Source organism: Penicillium mononematosum (assembly GCF_028829835.1).
Source record: "Penicillium mononematosum strain IBT 11891 chromosome Unknown utg000002l:1.0-8112719.0:1.0-8118358.0, whole genome shotgun sequence".
Lineage (NCBI taxonomy): Eukaryota > Fungi > Ascomycota > Eurotiomycetes > Eurotiales > Aspergillaceae > Penicillium > Penicillium mononematosum.
This window is the reverse complement of record NW_026643272.1, coordinates 3744685-3759387: the sequence shown is the minus strand read 5'-3', so window position 1 is coordinate 3759387 and position 14703 is coordinate 3744685. Positions and strand designations below refer to the sequence as shown.

At 48.4% G+C, this 14703-nt stretch overlaps 4 protein-coding genes across 4 annotated transcripts; 1 reads left to right on the top strand and 3 right to left on the bottom strand.

The window, feature by feature from the left end:
• Positions 1 to 463: 463 nt before the first annotated feature.
• Positions 464 to 3548, bottom strand: N7519_003203 (serine/threonine-protein kinase; the record flags this gene model as incomplete). Its single annotated transcript, XM_057289981.1, has 5 exons — positions 464 to 1195; positions 1250 to 1312; positions 1368 to 2659; positions 2739 to 3263; positions 3320 to 3548. 5 exons carry the CDS (start codon positions 3546 to 3548, stop codon positions 464 to 466), a joined length of 2841 nt encoding a protein of 946 aa, XP_057151183.1.
• A 442-nt stretch (positions 3549 to 3990) lies between these two features.
• N7519_003202 (uncharacterized protein) lies at positions 3991 to 6714 on the top strand (the record flags this gene model as incomplete). The annotated part of the gene is made up of 4 exons (XM_057289980.1): positions 3991 to 4827; positions 4872 to 5723; positions 5777 to 6402; positions 6450 to 6714. 4 exons carry the CDS (start codon positions 3991 to 3993, stop codon positions 6712 to 6714), a joined length of 2580 nt encoding a protein of 859 aa, XP_057151182.1.
• A 219-nt stretch (positions 6715 to 6933) lies between these two features.
• N7519_003201 (Zn(II)2Cys6 transcription factor) lies at positions 6934 to 9415 on the bottom strand (the record flags this gene model as incomplete). The annotated part of the gene is given in 5 exon segments (XM_057289979.1): positions 6934 to 6978; positions 7061 to 7171; positions 7191 to 7944; positions 8012 to 8446; positions 8499 to 9415. The coding sequence occupies 5 exon segments, from the start codon at positions 9413 to 9415 to the stop codon at positions 6934 to 6936; spliced, it is 2262 nt and encodes a 753-aa protein (XP_057151181.1).
• A 1337-nt stretch (positions 9416 to 10752) lies between these two features.
• N7519_003200 (Zn(II)2Cys6 transcription factor domain-containing protein) lies at positions 10753 to 11417 on the bottom strand (the record flags this gene model as incomplete). Its single annotated transcript, XM_057289978.1, has 2 exons — positions 10753 to 11118; positions 11241 to 11417. The coding sequence occupies 2 exons, from the start codon at positions 11415 to 11417 to the stop codon at positions 10753 to 10755; spliced, it is 543 nt and encodes a 180-aa protein (XP_057151180.1).
• Positions 11418 to 14703: the final 3286 nt, after the last annotated feature.

The following is a 14703-nucleotide window of genomic DNA, read 5'->3' as shown; positions in this document are numbered from 1 at the left end:
CCCCTTATAAGAAGATTCTCTGTCCCGAATTTGCTCTCCGATACCCCTGTTCCCTGCCCACCAGATGTGATTTGAGACCATACATAGCCGCTTCCCCTTTGCTTTGTGTATGAATTTCCCAGCGTTGTTTCCTTTTGGGTGTTTACACTCATCTTCGATGAAGTATCATAGGAAATAGGATGTATCCAATCTGATGACAATACTTTTTGTGCAGAGTAGGCTAGCATCTCCTGTCCATAATTATATATTCATTCCTAAAGATACATGAGGGATGGCAGAGGGAAGACTGTCCAAGGACGGAGGGTAGTCACCTATGAGGGAATGAGGCGCTATACAAGAGGGTTATGTGGATATGTGTGACCCGGTGGTTTGTCGTGTGAATTGAAATCCAACGATAGTCAACAGGTTTGTTCCAAGTCGAGTAGGGTGTCAACTCCCCATTCCACGACTTTGCTTTGTATAGTCACGGTGCATAGAGGCCGGCCAATTGGCCTCTGGTATACGGTTGACGCCCTCGTTCTGTACTGAAAGCCAAAGCAACGTCACCGGGTCGCCGGTATGTATAGCCCAGAAAAGCGCCCTTCTTGCGAATGTCCAAGACAGTCTTGCTCATCTGTTTGTCTCGCAGGATTTTATCACGGGGTCGCTTCTTCTCCTTTTTCTTTTCCGCATCTTTCGCCTGCTCCTGTGCTGCGCGTGGAGTAGTCTCAGCAACCGGCGGCTTAACAACGTCCTCCGCTGGACTTATTTCTTGATTACCAGGGGTGATCGCGTCAGGATCTTGTTCAGGGTCCCCCGAGTCACTACTAGCAACGTTCTCGATCTCGTTGCTGGCCAACTTCCAGTCGTCAAAATATCTAGTATCTTCCCAATTCCTGACCCTAGGAACCACTGGCGGTTGGCACATGTGGAGTTCTTGCCATCGAATACCTCGGAAGAACGGATGAATCTTGATGTCTGCTGCATCATTGGGGTATACATAGTAGCTCGCGATATTTCTGTACCGCGCGTCCATAGAGTAGAGCATTTGGGTCGAGACAGGACGTCCATTTAGTATATCATTGGCTTGGTACTTTGGAGAGCACAGGCGATATTCGCGCTCTTGAAGAATCCTGGTAATCAGATCCATGGCCTCCTGAGAGACTAACTTGTCGGTGGGTTTCTCCCGGGGAAATCGCAGAGTTCTTGAGTGTTGCTTGAGGATTTTAGAAAATGTTCACTGGAACAAGGGAACCAAGAAGGTACTCACGAGGATCTTGATCTTTGTATCATGGCGATTTTCACAGGCAAAGGGTGTAAACCCATATAGACACTGGAAACGCCGTGAGACTTTGATACACACGATACGGGAATGTCGAGCGGCCTACCTCGTATAGAATGATACCCAAGCTCCACCAGTCGCATCGTCCGTCATACATTTCACCGCGAACGACCTCAGGTGCCATGTATTGACTGGTTCCAACAACGCTTTTTGCGAATCTCCGTCGTCCTTTGTTGTTTCGCCAATCCAACAAGCTTGTCGAGGATGGTTGATGAAGAGTATGGTCATCCAGACTGTGCAACTTGATATCAGGCGCGAGCTCTTTCGCTTCGGCAGCCATCTTCTGGTCTTCGGAATCACCCTTGACATCGATACCAAGTTTCTCCAGCAAGGAGTAGCGATGACTGTTATAATAAGCTTGATCATGCGACCAATGCCCGTTAAAAGCCAGACCAAAATCGGAGATCTTCAAATGGCCCGACGCAGAGATGAGGAAGTTATCGGGCTTCACATCGCGATGAATCCAGCGGAGTCGATGTGCCTCTTCAATGCACAATATCATTTCGGCGACGTAAAATCGTGCCCAGTCCTCGCGGAGTGTATCTTTGCGGATCAATAACCCTAAGAAGTCACCACCAACCATGTAATCCATCACAAGATATAGATTGTTGGCATCTTGGAAGCTGGCGATTAAAGGAACAACCCAGCGAGAGCTCTCAGAGGCAACAAGGAAATCTCTTTCCGCTCGAATATGGCCTTCCTGCGAGTTGCGGATCATCTCCGCCTTTCTGATAACTTTCATGGCATATACTTCCTTCTTTTCGCTGGTCATATACCTTCGGCGGCTTTGCCTGGCACCTTCCACAGCAGACATCAGAGCTCCAAGAGGATTCGATCTGGTTTGGACATTGTTGTCATTGAGTGTCAGAGGGGCGTCTTCCTGGGAGCTCTTCGAATCATAACCACTCGGTCGAACAAGACGCACAACACCAAAGCTTCCTTTCCCCAGTACCTTTATAGGTTTGTACCCCGCAACAGAGATGGCGTTTTCTGCTTGGCTGCAGTATCGGTTTGATTTGAGCACACGACACTGTCGAAGATAATCGTTCTCGCGCAAGACCCAGTTGTGTCTTGTCATCAATCGCTCCTCGGGTGTGAGCTCAAATGCATAGATGTGCTGCTCCAACTCGAGCTGACGTTGCTGACGGGAATCTTTGTTGTGGAAAATGGAGTTGAAGTATAGTTCCAAGTAAACTTTCGCCACTGATGTCGCTTCGACAGTTTTGATTGACGGCGATACTGTGATTACATTGGTGTCTGGAGCATTGGAAGCTTCATTAATCTCGGAGAGAGAGGGCCAATGCATCACTGCAGTTTCGTGTCCATCGTGCAGTTTGCCTTTATCCGAGGAAGGAGACGGCCCCCCCGGACGTGATCGGAGTCAGGGAAGTTGACTGCCCGCGAGCAGGAGACCCACCACTACTGCGGCTGGTTGACGGGTTTGAGCTATCATTGGCACCATCACTCTGTTTGCTCAAATCTTCCAATACTGGCGAATTGAGAGGAAGAATACTCGGTCTTGACCGAAGATGCACACGGCGGATGACAGTGGGCTGACCAAACGCAAGCGAGATCTTATGCGAGAAGCGATCGACAAATTTTGAATTGGATAGACTCGGTTGCTCAGTGACGGTAGTCGGCAGAGGATCCTCGCCTGTGGCATGTTGCTGCACGTCGTTGACAACAGCTAATTCACCCTGACTCTCGGGTGACGATCGTAGGTCGGGAAGTGGTTCAGAATAAGTATCAACCACTTGGGTAGGGATGCTGAGTGAAGGAGTGGTAGGTAGCGGTTCGCTTCGTGGGGACTCGGCTGCAATCGGATACTCTGGGCTATCATTGCCATTCTCACTTGGGGAAGATGGGTTCGAGACACCTGGACTTTCGTCGCCGGCCTGTACGGAATCGCAGTAATCACTGTCGAGACTAAATTCCTTGTTGCCTGTGATGGAGAATCAGTGAATGGTCCGATATAACATGAAAGACGCCACCACTCACTCTTGGATGAACCACGCAAGCCCAGCAACAGTAGAATCTTGGAGCCACTGCGGGTCAAACGAGCCCTAAGCCGATCTTTTCGCACTGGGATAATTGGCTCTGATGCCGGGCTTTCTGTTGCCCCAGAGTCGGTTGGAGATGGGTCTGGCTTCCCAGAGAAGACGATTTTAGTTGGGATCAAGAGATTGAAAAGACTTCGTCGATTTGCATCTTTCTTACTGGAGGTCATGTTTGCCTCCAGAGCCAATGAGTGTTGAATGAAACATGTGTGGACCTTAACAATATATTGGAGTATGGAGTAGATGGATGAATCATGAAGTATAGAGCTTAGGTGTTGGTAGTGAAGTGCCTATGTTAGGGCTGGCAACCACGAAAGAGGGTAAGCACCACCCGACTTTTCTGTATGACCCGGGACCTGATAGACATGGAGAACCTGGAAGATATCAACATTCACAAGATATAGCTACTCATGCTTGAAAAAATCAAACATGAACATGCACACAGCCACACCACATGACAATCCAAAGAGGCTCAAAGACGCGGGGGTGGTCAGAATCAGAATCTCCTCGTATCCCCCATTTTGGCCTATTTATTGTCTGTTTCCTACTTCCTCTGGACAGTAGAATCGTCCATTTGGTTTATGTTCAGAAGCATCTCTGTCATCTGTGGACATGTATCCCCATTCAAACCCAGTTCACCCTCGTGGCGAGCTGTACACGACCAACACCATCTCCGAAGATTTGAGCGGCAAAAACGCCTCACAAGAGCAATTGATTCCTGCTTCGCTTGCAGGGATAGCTCCTCCTCTTGATGGTTCATCTTACATTCCGAATGCCAATACTCCGGAAGAACACCAAAACAACCAGAATTACTCATTCAAACTCATGCTGTTAGAACGGCAGAACGTCGTCCGGCGAAATGCCGCCATGGCTGCGACACAGAGCAGCGCATACCAACGGCCACTCGGGCCTAATATCCCTGTCCCTTCTTTCGGGCCATCGGCAGTCAACAACCAAAACATGTCTGCCCCTTTAGCGCCGGGTCGTCCTGTTCCATGTCAATGTCCCCAAGCCCCGGTGTATCCCCAAGCCACGGCATATCATATCGATGCCCCTTACACTCCTGCAAGGCAACAGATTCCGAGTCCACGTTCAGTGAACTCATACGATATGAACCCGCAGTACTCGAATCCCGTTGGCTCAGAAATGTACACTCCTCCCAGCCAAGGAAGTGTCTCTGTATCAGAAGCCAATGACCTCAAGGCCCAAATCGCAGCTCTTCGCGACAAGGTCCGGGAGCTGGAAGGAAAGCCAGTTCTACCCACAGCCTCGAAGTATCAGATCCTTTACCGGATTGAGAAAGACAGCACCTATCCCAGTGACAATGAGATCATGGACGATAGCGACGATGAATTCAGCCCCAGGCCCAGACAACTCGGGCCTGAGACCCAGCTCTCCATGGATGGGGATTTATACCGATCCCCCCTGAGCTCATCCATCGAAACATGGGTGCGCCGTATCTGCGCTGCAATGATCCGCTGGTTAACTTCGAGCTGTACCTCGCTCTCAACAGAGACATATCGTTTGTGGTTTTCCGGAACTACAAACGAAGGGCCGAGCTGCAGTCACCGAACAAAAAGTATGGCAAGCCAGAACCATTCAGCGAGACCATTCTTCCAGTTTCCGAAGATCTCAAAGGCGTGATCGCAGATTTCCTCAGGGGCAAGGAGTTCCGATCCATGTACAGCGACTACCGGAACACAGGAGAGGTGCAGTCGCCTTACCTCTTTGTCTACCATAACCGGGGTGCTGGAGAAACGGAAATTAAACGAGGGCTGAGCTCTGAGGCGCAAAGACAATTTGACCTCTTCATGGACTATGTCCAAGAGGCTTGCGGTAATGACTACACTGCAGCAGACCTGCTTTTGGAGAAAGGCAAAATTCGCCCGGAGTACGTTCAATATCTGTTCAAGCCCAACGAAGTCCTGGTCTCGAACAGAAACAAAGAGCATGTAGGTTATTTAGCCAAGGACTGGCCGTCTCGAAGCATGGAAATTCGTGGCAGCGATCCTTGTTGGTGGATCAGTGTTCAGACCTGGGAATTTGATGGCGACTTTTATAAATCTCACACTAGGCTCAGTTTTGAGATGCCGCCGTCGCAGCATGCCATGGAAATGCCGCCGTCGCTTGAAGTGGATAATTTGTCAGAGGACTCTAGCCTTCCTCTACACCATATTGACTCAGACAAAGAGTGTTCTATCACGGACCTTGCGGTATATCCGGTCAAGTATGCCCCTGAATATCTGTTCCGCAAGCTTCAGCGCCGTGGGGGGATTTTCTGGACATTCCGCACCCAGAAGTATGTGTCCTATCAGGCGACCGAGGAAGAGAATTTCCAGACCGTGGTATGTGTTTATCGTCAACGTGCAATGATGCACCGACTAACCACTGCTACTAGGCCGAGGACCGGTACATCATAGACATGAAGACTTACAAGAGACTGCATCCAGATCCAGACTCGAACGGGTATTTGAATAATGACCTACGCAGAAACACACTCGATGAGAGAGTCATGGCCAGAGAGCAACCCCCACAAGAGCCGTTCAGCATGTTGATGCCTCCAAGGGTGACTGGCTTCAACCTCCGGCGCAAGAAATGGTTCGACCTCTCAGTCGACCGCATCTCCCATGTCGAGTGGAACAAAGACGCCTTCGAGAGTCTAGCCATCGACTCTAAATCCAGAGACCTTATCGAAGCATTGGTGACCAACCACGTCGAGCCCGAATACTCCGCCGATCTGATCGCCGGCAAAGGAAACGGACTTATCTTGCTTCTGCACGGCGGGCCAGGAACAGGCAAAACACTGACTGCAGAGAGTGTGGCTGAAATAGCCGAGAGGCCTCTCTATCGAGTCACATGCGGTGACGTCGGCATCGAGCCAGAGGATGTGGAGAAGTACCTCGAGTCCGTGCTACACCTGGGCAAGATCTGGAACTGCGTAGTTCTGCTCGATGAAGCAGATGTTTTCCTCGAGCAGCGCGGTCTGGAAGATCTGAACCGGAATGCGCTGGTATCGGCATTTCTGCGTGTGGTGGATGTTTCGAGGGAATCCTGATCTTGACCACCAACAGGGTCGGTACCTTCGACGAGGCGTTCAAGTCGCGCATCCAGCTGGCGCTGCACTACCCGCCTCTTGGTGAGGAGCAGAGACGAACCATCTGGGAGACTTTTATCCAGCGTCTGGATGGGTTTGATGAAGATGCTGTTGATGTTGAAAATCTTATGGGGAGCTTGAATGTGCTTCAGAAGGAGAAATTGAACGGTCGGCAGATTCGGAATGCCGTCACCACCGCTCGTCAGTACGCGAAGTGGAAAGGGGGGGGTTCTCACGTATGACCACCTCAAGGATGTGATTGAGGTGTCGGCGAGGTTCGATGACTACTTGGAGAACATTCACCGGGGTGGCCTTATGCAGCTTTGTGCGCCACTGAATCAAAGTTTGTGACCGGATAGTGTGTAGAGGGAAGAATGGCCATGACACAGACTGTAGTAGGATATTTGCAATTGAACGTGATTTCGGCTTTGTGCCTCGTAAGCCATCCATCCTCGTTGTGCTTAAAAGTTAAATGTAGAGGGGTCATTAGGGAGGTTGGAAAAGGCCTAGGACAAACTGTTAACGCAAGTTGTGTATAGGCGAGCGATATTCCGTACTCGTGCTCGTCAAGAAAAGGCTAATACATACCCATGAGTCAAGTTGAGCCCACCAGATTGAACCTTCGAGGCTCTCAAGGAAGCCTGCATCGTCCCCCGCATTCATCCCCAAATCGGCTGGTTGCATCATGAAATCAACCGCCTGGGGGTCAAAAAAGGACCGATTTTGCATCCGAATTCTGTGAACCGTCTCCCGAGACATACGGAATATCGTTTTCATTAGAAGAATGTGGCCGACTTTCAACAGAGAGCCCACTGGAACCAATCTGCCGATGAACCTCTTGTCTCAACTCCTCCAGAATGATTCCGTAGCGACGACTCGGACAGTTCTTGCGCGTGGCTTCAGCAAGATGTTGCTGACAAGATTCAGCGAGAGAGAAGAGCTGGTGCAATTTATCTGGGTCATTGGGGCTCCCGACTGAGGAGACAGACGCCGAGCTAGATCCGACTAGTGACTTACGGTGCTGTTGGATGGTATGGATGTAAACGACCAAAACAGCACAGAAGCACACGTAGTGCGTGAACCAGAAGGACTGGATCAGCACGCCCTGATGCGCGAGACCGTCGGTTATTGTCATGATATTCTCGGCAGCCTGGATGCACTTCTGGACGTGCGAGCTGACCATCGGGTGTGGGACTTTCGGTCTGCGGCTGAGGTCTGTGAAGTCGTTCAAGAGGAATGAGCGAGTGACATGGATCATCGCGTGCGAGTAGGCGAGTTGGAGGACTTGGCTTTGGCGGCAGAGGGGTGGGATTAAACTGGTTGGGTGGACACTGTTGAATAATGGTGGAACAGTTTCTTTCCATTTTTCAAGTTCCGAGGTTAGGCGGATTGCGGTCTCGAGGGGGGTATCTCGAGAGAGGGTGTTTATGCTGTATAGTTGACGGGATATATCGCCCAGGATACGACCGAGTCTAGATTCGGTGTTAGCTGCTCAGGTGCTATATGAGTATACGTCCAGGCTAGACATGAGGGACACACCGGTAATGAAGAACAGAGGCAATCATCATGCTGTCCGTGGATCCTGTTCTTCGCGTCGGATCTTCTTCCAGTAAGTCTTCGTCGTTCGTCTCGTCCGGTAATTCTTGGTCGATGTCCTCATCGTGGAGCAGTCGAGGTCTTCCGAACATAATGCTTAGATATTTGTCTAGAGTGTATACACTCCAGAAGATGCGCTTGCGGAGCTCCAGTTCTAGATATGAGCACCCGTTATTCGAGGCTTTGGCCGGCAACTTCCTGTGCAATCCCAGTGCAGTCACAATCTGCATTGTCGTGCCGAATGAGTACCAGCATTCGTTGGCCCGTGATGATGACAGCAGATAGAGGCATTGGCCCAGCCGGGCCTGGATGGTTTCCAGTCGCGGCGGCCCTGACTCGAGAGAAGACATGTATTTCGATGCTGCATACCAGCGCTCACTGTAATCCCTCAGTTAGGCTCCTTGCCTGACCATATCAAGAGATTACTAACCTTTCTAGCCTTTCGCCCCGCCCATCAGGTATTCCTCGGGGTCTCATTTCCATGTACAAAGTACTCACAGCAATAATCATGAGGACGATAGCAGTCCGAGCAACCATGTTTCCCACCGGGAGATTCGAGAGGCCGATGTTATTTTGGTAAACCTGTCTAGTCCACTCTTCCACATTGCCCCTATGCACAAACCGATAAGTCACCATAGAGTAATCGAAGTAAATCCCCACCAGCTCCAGTGCCTTTTCCAGAGACGGGAGGGTAAACTCCGCTTCTTGGGGATTGGAATAAGGTTTATCGCCAAACATAAAGACAGCTGTATTCCGCGAGGACTCATTTTGGAGTTCATCCGGATAGTGCGTCCTTTCGTCATGATGCAGACGGCTCCATACACGATTGATAAATGAAACACCGGATGAAGGACCGAGGTAATTACCCTCAAAATCAGTTGATCCTGGCTCTGGTGAGTTTCGCGATGACACATGCTGGTTTTGGGTTTGGGTTGAAAGTAGATTGTCAGTCATAGTCGAGTCCCGACCGTTGGCTTGTAGATTGGGGCTGGACGTGCGCCCAACCCCGTCCACAAATGCACGACGCGCAGTCGAAGTTGAAAGTGGACTAACTGGACTCGGTGATGCAGGAAGAGGGTCTGGTGGTAGTCCCCGAGAGTATGCGGCGTTGTATCTGCATGGTAGTGACAGGCGTGTACATCTTGTACACGGTAGAGTACCAGTACACCGGGTTTTCTTTATTTTGCACGAGTCACAAGCTCTGGTGATTTTCTGGCGATGTGCAGCACCATCCTTTAATGTGTCGGATGCTTTCCTCTTGTTAGATGCGGGCGGCTCTGTTGAAGTTGTTTCATTTAGTTTGACCACGGGCCGAGATTCGTGCATGGCAACGCTAGTGGTTGTCATATCGAGATCGGCAAGACAGGCCGAGCCAGGGAATTAATTCCCGGGGAATATTGAAAAGAGAGGAGACCTAGAGGTAGTTAGAAAGGAGAAGTATCCGGGGGAAGAGGGGGAAATTGGGGAAAAGCACACGATCTCGGCAAGTCTCCGGTCGGCGCGGGGATGCCTCCACCTCCCCGGATTTTACTTAGATACACATCCAGTATAGTGTTAATATACACAAGCTATGGTTATTAAGGAAGACCAAGGAAGATCATCTCCTTATGACCGGGCTTTCACCGCGTAAAGGGCTGTTGACTGAAGGGTGACCATCAATAGACATCTAAAGAAATCGCTCATTTGCTTTATTTAGCTACAAGTCAAAAGAAAATTTTTATATGAGCCCCAATAATCAATTTTACCATAGATTCGTATACCATGTAAGCTGGTTGTAAAAGCACAACTGACACTGGCATCATATCCATGGAATAGGAGTCGGCAGAAGCAGAATATGCCCAGGTGCCCAACAATATGATAGTGTGATCGGCAGCTTTGATGAATCTGTGTCATCCTAGGAGGCAAGTGGTTGACATTGACAGAGACCTCTCCATTTCCACGAGACAACTGGTATCATAGGCCGAAGGAGCAAATAGTATTCGGTGATCGAGGCGAAGTTGAATCATCTCTGTTGAAAGAGGATGAGAGCCCTAGGCTAAGAAGGATCCGTGGGACATTCATTGCACTTTGGCAGAATATCTGCCGGCAGCTTGAATGATGCGAAATTCCAATATCAAAAGGAAAGAAAAAGAAAAAGAAAGAAAAAGAAAAAGAAAATCCCATTTGCTCCGTATCCACAAACACCCCCGGGTAACTCCCGAGAAACAAAGTCTGAATGTGACAAGCTAGAACTGGGTATCTCTGGGTATATTCACTTCTGTCATATATCGGGACTTCGCGCAGTTTTGCAAGCTTCGAAAGCCCCTGGTTTTGGGATGGCAAAGAACATTTGCAACAAAAAGAAAAAGAAAATATAACTAGAGCTTGGCGAAGAGAATTGGAACAGTCTGGTTTCTTCGCGATCTCAATGTGTCTCGAGATATGGCAATAAACATAAAGATGGAACTGATCACACAGCTAGAATGAGGAATGTGACGGTTCTCTGAATGATCTGCTCCATCCTCGAAAGGAAATGCGGCACGAACAGCTATGAAGGGAAACGCTATGAAACAAGCCGATTTGTTTGGTAGTTCGAGGATTTGGGATGGAGAAGGTTTGGGGGGAGGATTTTAGCGGAGAGACGAGGGGTAGATCTGGCACATATTCGTCCAGAGGATGCGCAGATTGCCCCGGGAAGGTTAGGGCTAATTTAGCGAGGGGTTAAAGTAATTGCCCATGTTATTGTTGGGAGTAATATTCAGGTTCAGGTTTGAGTCGCGCACGTCTGAATTGCGGGAATCGGATGGATTATCATCTTCCAAGAGACGGGTGAGGATATCTCGGATCTCTCCGGGGGTGGCTCCGGATCGTATGGTATTGACGATTAATTGCACCGTCGGGCCATCACTATCTCGGATGAGTCCGATGAGGTCGTCCACAAATGACCGGAAATGGTCCAGTTGGTCCTGGATTCTCTTGGCGGAAGCTTTGCGGCGTCTGTCGGCGGCTTCATCGAAGACACATTCGCGGCCGTGGGTTGAGCATTCGGTACAATGAGGAGGGCCGGTACACTGACGAAATGAAAAAAATAAGAGCATGTCAGATTGATTGAAGTATAGATTAGGTGAAAACAAAGGGGATAGATAGGGAAAATAGGAAAATAGGAAAATAGGAAGCGCAGTGAATGTTGTACCCTGGTCCGACGTTTTTGACACTCTGTACAAGCTGTCGATGCTCGCCTCATTCGTTTTTCTTCTGGTGCACCCCCAGCAGGACTCCCTGCTCCCTCCCCTCCATCCCCTCCAGATCCGCCGAGTAGCCTGGTGCGAGGCGCAAGAGGCCTATAGCCTCGGGGTGTCTGATCACTCATCAAGCAAAAAGAACAAAAAAGGTAAATAGCAAATCAGAAGCGCAACTCTCTGTCTTCCCAACCATTTGAAAGCATGGTAATCAAATCACTTAGAAGACAGATCATAGAAAGAGTTATAGAATGGAGAAAGAGAAGAGGCGGCCTGCGCGCTAGACGTATGCAGCGGAATCCTGCAATGTGCGCAGCCTAGATTAGAAGGGCATGAGGGAAAGTGGGGGGGCAACGGAATCAATTAAGAGGGAAAATAAACAGGTAAATAACAGGTAAAGAAATGGGGAACAAATTAAAAAAAAATAGAAAAAAATAGGAAAATATAGGGGAAAAATTCAAAGGGGAAAAAAAACAGGGAAAAAGGAGAGAATCAAGGACTAAAGTGGCGGATGTGGGCCTTCAAGTTGGCATGTCTAGGAAATAAGCAGATCGAGGCTCCAGGGACCGACCTTGGAAATAATTGAAGATATATCATATATATGTCAAATATATGTCAAATATATGTCAAATCTAATATCAAATAAATCTAATATCAAATACTAAAAGTCAATGCAATTCTCGTCTCTACTAATGGTGGAAGTGATAAAAAGCAATTACCGCTAATAGCTCATTTCTGAGTAATAGTCTAATTCCTATACCCAGTACTCCGTATATTGTCTATATATTGTCTATATTGTACAACATACATTACTCAATGTAATCTGTACTTTTTCCTGATAATTTTATTCATACATATGTATTCTTCCCATCTAGGCTTATACCCGCATCCCTACATACATCGAGTCTCTATTGGAATCCTACCCATAACCCTAAATTTATCCCCGGAGTTAGTTTCCGGGGTAAATGATAGGCTCAACCAGCAAGATAGCAAGACTGAAAATATTCCCATGAAATCATGACTCTACGATGTGAGCCTCTCTACTCCGTAGATAACAACTTTTAATACTGAACATTTACTCCGTATCTAAGATCCGCTTCCTAGAATCGCCATTTCCCGGGACTTTCTGCATTGGACAAAAACGGGTCGATGCCTTTTAGTCGATCGCTGACATTCTCGGCTCACATGTCGATCGGGGAGATCTTGAGTTTTATTTCTTTTTATTTCTTTTGTTTTTTTGTTTTTTCCCTTCGCTCTGTGAAAATGTCATATCCATACCGTAGCTTCATGCGATTTTCCCCATCTATATTGTATACTGTAGTGCCCATGTACTCCGTACCGATATCTTTCTATACTGCCGAAACATGACTCGACTAAAAACCCCACCTAACCAATGCATTGGCCTACGTAGGCGCAGTGGGAGTGAAGACCCCACCAGGCGAAACGTTGTCAACTTGAACCCACTGTGGCTGTTTTGCCACACAAGTGAACCAAAGATACAATTTTCCTCTGCATGATTCTTGACCTGTCCGTATACCGTTCTGGGATTAACTTGCCCTGATCGTCAATCGGGGATCTCTCTGATCGCCCTTACAAAATAGCTCAATATCGGCTGGAAACTTCGTCCCCTGTCCAATAACAATAACGCCGAACCTTCGGGCTATCGAGAGGAATGACACTCTGTATGAATGGGGTACTTGCAACGGGGCCCTGGCCTCCTCGGCTCTTAGGGCTTCCTTTACCAAGGTTAGCTCGGAGCTAGCAAACTATTGAAACCCGTTCCTTTCTCCTAGTATGGCTCAACTCTGTCCCGTGTTCGGAGTATATGCACTCTCAATCACACTTGACGATAGTGAAATATCCTTCGAAGCGACTATGATTTTAACCATGGATATAACACTAAGACGAAGTTGGCAAGATCAACCGTGGAAGCCCAAAAGTACGTTCTATAAACTTGACAGGTGGGGACATAGTCCAGCACTCTGACTGGTACCGGCGAAGAGTTCCAGTCTGCGAATGGGTCCAGGTATTACCCCCGTGTTCCTGACTTGCTATAGACTTCACCGCATCGATTTCGCTATGCACGCCATGGTCTTTTAACTCTCGCATGTACATGTCTCTTTTCTTTTTTTCTCAATTCAAAAAAATAAAATAAAATAAAAAGAATAAAAAGGAAAAGTCTGTCACAGACTTAGCTACTGTTACCTTGACTTCCGATAATTCTCCGGGAGAATACTTCCGTACCATACATGATCTGTTCCCCATTGAACAAAAATTCCTTCAAAGTCTCCTAGAAGAAGGTATTCGCAACTCGTCCTTTTCTTGGAAAGTTCAACCATGGCTCGGATATCTCCAGGGAGGCGAAGAACCTTGACATTGAACCCTCTGCTCCACCACTGGTCATCCAATCTCGTCTATATCCATAGATATTAGACTCGGAGGCTCACTCAATATAAGCGAGTCGACGTACGGTGTACGCTAGATCCATACCTGCAATATCTGCAAGCCTATCCCCATACCACGCATTCTCCATCCCTCATTTACAATTATCCCCACTATCCCGACCATCGTGCTTACACGCACAGGTCTCGCGCCCGTTCACCGATCTTCGGCGCCACAATACGTGGCCCCTATCCAGTACGACTCCAAACCTTTCCGGTATGTGTAATCCTGCCTATAGAGCTACCTAAGGCCATGCAAGGAAGGAAGCTTCCCGAGTTGCTCTACTCCCTAGAGTCACAATATACGGAGTACTCCATACTTACTAGATTGTTACGTGCCCTAACTGTATCTCGGCACAAAGGAGAGCGGGGCCGGAGACGAGATCGCAATTTCGTGAGAAAAAAAGGGAGGAAAAAAAGAAAAACCAAGACCATACGGATTTTGGAGTACACGTACGGAGTACGGCTACTGCCCGTATCCACCCCATTACCCCAAGCGCTCCATAGGATGGTTCTCCTTGGATAACTCTGAAGAAGCGGTCAAACTCTGGATTCGCTCTTATTAGGGCTATCTTCATTCCCCGATGTAGGTACTACTTCCGCAGAAGGCACGACTAATGTGCGGAGCACATCACACAAAAGCAGTCCGTCTCGCCGGGAAACATTTCCCCCTGAGCAGCCCCGAGCAAATACGGGGGCTAATTGATCGCTGGACAGGAAGGAATTCCAGGAATTCCTTCCTGTCCAAGGATCTGATAATATGCATGCATCACTAGCTCTCCCCATCCTGATATTAGTGTTTATTGCAATATAATACCTGTCTTAGCGATGTTTGAACCGAATATCGCGCATCTGCAGATAAATCCTTCGAACCACTCTAGTGGTAGGTAGACACCAATGAGCAAGCAGTTAATATATCGACTTCTTTGTTCGTCCCTTCTTCCCGACGGGTTCCTCGATGCTATTCCAAATACTA